This window comes from Grammomys surdaster, unplaced genomic scaffold, assembly GCF_004785775.1.
Source record: "Grammomys surdaster isolate TR1022 unplaced genomic scaffold, NIH_TR_1.0 66, whole genome shotgun sequence".
In the NCBI taxonomy this organism is placed as follows: Eukaryota; Metazoa; Chordata; class Mammalia; order Rodentia; family Muridae; genus Grammomys; species Grammomys surdaster.
In genome coordinates, this window is record NW_021604568.1 from 5346854 (window position 1) to 5352040 (window position 5187).

A 5187-nucleotide genomic window follows, 5' to 3' on the forward strand; every position below is an offset into this window, starting at 1 on the left:
GTCTCTGCCCTTTTCTCTACTTCTGTGTATCGGCCTTCCCCAGATGCCCTGGCCTGTCTTCCTAGAGAAGTGGTGGTGGGACAGCCCAGCCCACCTTCCCATCCTGGGGACCTCCCACACAAGCCTTCCAGCTACAGGGGGAGAAGAGTAGAAACAGGGCTGGACATCTTGTAACCTCCTGTGTGCTGGCTTGCCTTGTGCGAAAAGGTCAGGAAAAACTCCTCTGAGGCAGATGTGGGCAAAGGGGAAATTTAAAAATTCAGCTATCTTGGAAACAGCACAGAATGTTAAGACACTATAGTTAAACAAACATGGCTACAGTATTGTCAAAGGTGTGTGTTATGGTGGGACAGAAGTGAAAGGTCACCATAGCTCAGCATCCTAGAGGCCTCCAGTAGTTCCTTGTCTACACCCCCAAAGAGGTAGAAGAAACCTTTTTGTTCTTGGGGACACAGGGCCATGTTTTCATGCTTCCCCTGTACACATTCCTGAGTTTAAATGTGAGATTCTGCCTTCCTGGAGCCTCTTAGAATGACCAAAGAACGAGATTTGTGAACAATTAAATTTTATTTTTATAAAAATTAAAATGGTAACATGTTTCCCACAGCTGGCCTGAGGAGCAGCTAGCCCAGAAGCCCAAACTGTCAGGCTTCCTTTGTCCTTTCTTAGTTCAAAGCAAAACCAGACCAGTACTCAGGTATGTACCCCAGCTCCCAGGTGTTGGAAAGTTACAATCTGACTGAGGAGGAGGCTGGGCCCAGCAGAGGCTCTGGCTCCTGCACAGCTCTGTCTATCTGGGATGGTGAGAGACCTCGGCACTCTGTAGGCTGCAGTGGTGCTGTGCAGGGCTGGGAGCAGGCTTGACCCCACTGTAAACACCTAAGTTCAGGCACATTCTCCTAAGAGCACAGGAGGGCCTGTGTCAGAGTCAGCCCCAGTGTCCAGGACTCAGTGCTTCAGGTGCCCGGGCATGGTGGCCAGAGACCTAGGAGCTCAGCAGGGCTGGGAAGAGGAGTGAGGTATCACTTCACCTGCCAGGCAAGAGAGGTCCCTGAGTAGCTGACTTGCCCAGCCCATAGGCAGGGGAGGTCTGTCATGGGTTTTGAAAGTCTAGGACGTGGAGGTTGTAAGACAGCGCGGCATAGAGATGCCTGGTGGTGAACCGCAGGCAGTACACAGGACTGCTGAGCGGCGTGGACGTCAGTGGGAAGGCCTGCAAGGGAGGCACAGCAGTGAGAACGGCTCAAGTAGGAGATGGGGTGCCCCAACTCAGGAGGTCAGACCAGGGAAGCAGAAGTTGCAGCCCACTTTAGGTACACCCTTGGCCACATCACCCGCCCTCAGATACGACTCACAGTGAGTCTTGACATCCCAGAGGCATACACTGGGTGGGACACTTACATGCAGGCAAGCTCGCTGGCGTCGGTCCCACAGCCGCACGAGACCATAGTAGGAGGAGCCTGTGGCTAGCAGGTGGTTGCCATCTGTCTGTAGGCAGTAGAAGGTACTGTCGTGAGGCTCTTCCCACTCCATGACACATTTCCTGTCCAGGAAGAGAGTGATACAGAGAGGTTGGGGAGCCCTCCAGCCCAGCTCCTTCAGGGATAGAGACAGGTTAGGGAGCCCTACTGGGCTCAAGTAATGTGAAGCCTGACTCACCAGAGTCCTTAACAACCAAACCTAATGGAGCCTTGGGCCTCAGAGGCAACACATCCTCATCTGTGTTCTCCCTGTAGACTGCCTGACATAGGACCCATTGTAGAGGCTCTAGGAAATGTCTGCCTTTTCAGTCTCGCAGGCCACAGTGACCAGCACTGCCTAAGAGTAGGGACCCTGACCTTGATATGGCCTTGCTAACATGGAGTCTCTGTGCCCTGGGCTGACTCAGGACTAAAGTGTCCGCCCCGTCCAGCACACTCACCGGGTACTTGTGCGGAGGTCCCAATAGCGAACATAGGTGTCATAACCGCAGGACAGCAGTGTAGAGGGGGACTCGTACATGACATCCAGCACCCCAGCCCCTGGGGGAAAGTCACTGCCCAGGTGTGTGAGCAGCTGCCCACTGGAAGAAACAAGGGCAGACGTGAAAGGCTGTCCACCTGGGCGCTCCTGGAAGAAGAGGGCTGAGGGAAGACATGCTGGGCCACTGGACCTCCAAATAGCAGCATGGCTCACCCCTCCCCCAGTACCCCAGCCCCCAGCTGAAGCCGCAGTGGGGGCAAATGCAGCAGCCCCCCTCCATCACACCTGCAGGCCGGCTGCCTGCTCCCTCTGGGCAATGAATGGGGCTTGCTGAAGGGGTCGGCCCCCCTCAGAAGCACACACTTGGTTACTTTATAGTCCTTGATCTGGCAGGTCATGCAGTTCTGAGCTGTCTGAGTCCAGTGCCTTAATTCTTGCCTGTAATCTCGGGCTCAAACCTTATTGGGGATAAAGACCACACAAAGGGAGAAAGGGGAGTCCTAGGAAATGTTAAAACAAGTAAACACCTTTGTGTCCAGGGACAGAAATAGCTGAGAAAGCAGCTTAGTGTGCTGGTCCCTGGTGTTCTCGATCTCTGGCCCCCAGCCCAGGGCTAACACGCCTCTATGATCACAGCCCCCAGCCTGCTGCGCTCCAGCCTGCTCCCCCACCCAGACCCCACCCGGTGGCCGAGAACAGATTACTGAGAAGAACAATTTCTTTGTGACTGTGTAATTCCCTCCGTGACCGCGGCAGTGGGCAGACCTCTCACCCCATGCCAGACCCTTAGCAACCACGTAGGGGGGCCTCTTGGCCCTAGCAACTGCCCCTCAACATCAAGTGCACCAGCTAATCCTGTGGCCAGGGGATGGGTGGATGTATTGAACTTCTACAGAATGTCTGAGGGGCGTGATGGACAAGAGGCACCCTCTAGGCCCAATGCCTCCGCCTCCTTTTCAAGGCTGTCCTTCATGGTATGACGGAGAATCGAGGCCATGGACACATCACAGGGATGCTCACTCAGGTAAGAGGCCTGAGCAGTCATAGCGAAGGACTTGAAGCAAGTGAAGCTGACAGCCATGTGTCTAAATGCTGTCCCCATCACTCAGACTCTTACCCAGCCTACTCCCCCAAGAGCCACCATGTTGCAAAGTATTGAAGGAGGAGGCTGGGACTCTCACTTTACCTACATGGCCTTCACTGTGAACACGGAAGGCCTCTAAGCATCACTACTGCGTACACTGAATGGTTACATCCCAGATTGGCACCTCTGTGCCCAGCCATCTTCCCGGGGATGTTCCTGATGTATGCAGTGGCCCAGTGTTAGCCTGGGGAGATAAAGAGAGGCTTGTAGGAGAGTGGTGGTGGCACACGCCTTTGATCCCAGCACTCGAGGGGCAGAGGCAGGTGAATCTCTGTGAGTTCAAGGCTAGCCTGGCCTACAAAGTGAGTTCGACTCTTACACAGAGAAACCCTATCTTGAAAAAACAACACACAACTAAAACAGAACAAAAAACCAGGCTGTCTTCCAGGGACTAGGGTAGATATTTTCTCCCCAGGTCAATGTCTGATATAGACCCTGGGCCTTGCTCCCAGAGAGGCCCTGCCTTTCTTGACCAACCACCAACCACGAAAGCCATGGGAGGTGGGAGGAGTGTCTCAAGGTCCACTTGGGTTTGTGTATACCAGGTGGGAGCTACTGTCCTCCACAGTTCTCCCTTTCCAGATTGTGGACCTGCCCACTCCATTAGGAAGGCAGTAAGGAGTGATTGAGGAACTCTCCCCTTTAATCTGTGGAAGTAATTTCATGTTTGTTTGAAATAGAAGATGAAAGACTCAGGGTAGGGGTGGAGTCCAGTGGAGCCCCATCTGCCCCCCGTTGCTGAGAGAATGAGACCTGGGCACCCACTGCTGGTGGGGTCGGCAACAAGAGGGGGCACATCCAGGTTGAACCACTAATCTGGATCCTGTTCACTACCCAAGAAGCCCCTAATACAGCACAGCCCAAGGGGTCTGGGGGAGACCCTTGGCCTAGCCTGAAAAGTTTCTGCTTTACTTTCTCTAGGACTCTCAAGTGGCCACACACACTTTAAACCACAATAAAAAGATACACTTTCTTTGGCCTTGAGGCTCTGGCTCTTCAGAGCTCTGTTGTAAAGCCTGCAAGGTTAAGTTCAGAGCATCAACTGACACACCAGGCTCTGGGAAATGGCCTGTCTCTTCTAACTGGCCCAGCAGAGCTGCAGGAGCCCTGCTGGGGCTTTGATTTGGGAAAACAAACAGAAATGGCACCATGGGCCCTTCAGGTTCCCACCCCAGACCCAATTTACGTAGAAAACTAGCAAACTAGCATAGCCGTTGTGCTGAGGGAGAGGCTGGTCAACAATGGCCCTCCAGTCTGTGTCCCTGTCCCCTCCTGTGCTGCTGTTCTCACTGCAAGTGTGTTCTTGTAAAAACGATTAGATTGCAATTTGTATAACGTGGTGACCCCCAAATTCAGACATTTCACCCCTTTTCTCTGGAAAGAATGTTAAGAATGCTTCTCAGCTTCTCACTGTGGGGGCAGGGGGTTGGTGTGCGCAGAGCCTCTGCTGTCCCACAACTTGTGTGTGAATAGAGCCGCAGCTCAGAGCCCCAGGCCAAGACAGGAGCACAAACTGGGCTTGTCACTATAGAGTCAGACAAAAAAGCCCTTCTCCAGCTCTTGTAGACAAAGCCGGGGCCTCCGGGAGCTGCTGCAGACTGGGGACCCCCACACCCTAGCCTCCAGAGCCTGACTCCAGCAATTCTCTTGCTACCCAGGGAAAGATAAAGACAGATGGGACAGCCTCAGGGTGAGCCTGAGGAATGACACAGGCCAAGTCTGTGCTAAAGGAGCCCTGCTCCTCTGGAACAGTCTGCAGGCTTCTCCGTGAGGCTCTAGTACCTGGGCAGGAAAAAGCAAGCAAGCCAAGTGAGACCATATCCCTGGGGAGTCTCTCAAAACAGAAATCAGGTCTCCTGGTCCCAACTCACCCTGCTGACCAGGAGAAAGAGAAATAATGTATTACCATTAGCCACTGTGGCCCAGTGAACAGAGACATTTCCCTCCACTCCAGCCTGGACCCTGCAGAGTCTAAACACGCTGTGTTTCACTGTCGTGTGTGTGTGTGTGTGTGTGTGTGTGTGTGTGTGTGTGTGTGTGTGTGTAAGAGAGAAAGAGAGAGAGAGAGAGAGAGAGAGAGA

General features: G+C 53.5%; 1 protein-coding gene across 1 annotated transcript in view; it reads right to left on the reverse strand.

The window, feature by feature from the left end:
- Positions 1 to 548: 548 nt before the first annotated feature.
- Positions 549 to 5187, reverse strand: part of Fbxw4 (F-box and WD repeat domain containing 4) — an 84361-nt gene continuing 79722 nt past the window's right edge. Inside the window, exons 7-9 of the mRNA XM_028774914.1 lie at positions 1922 to 2062; positions 1402 to 1543; positions 549 to 1213 (exon numbers count right to left, since the gene is read on the reverse strand). Coding sequence (XP_028630747.1) covers positions 1094 to 1213; positions 1402 to 1543; positions 1922 to 2062 — 403 coding nt within the window. The 3' untranslated portion in view covers positions 549 to 1093. The remainder of the gene's footprint in view (positions 1214 to 1401; positions 1544 to 1921; positions 2063 to 5187) is intronic.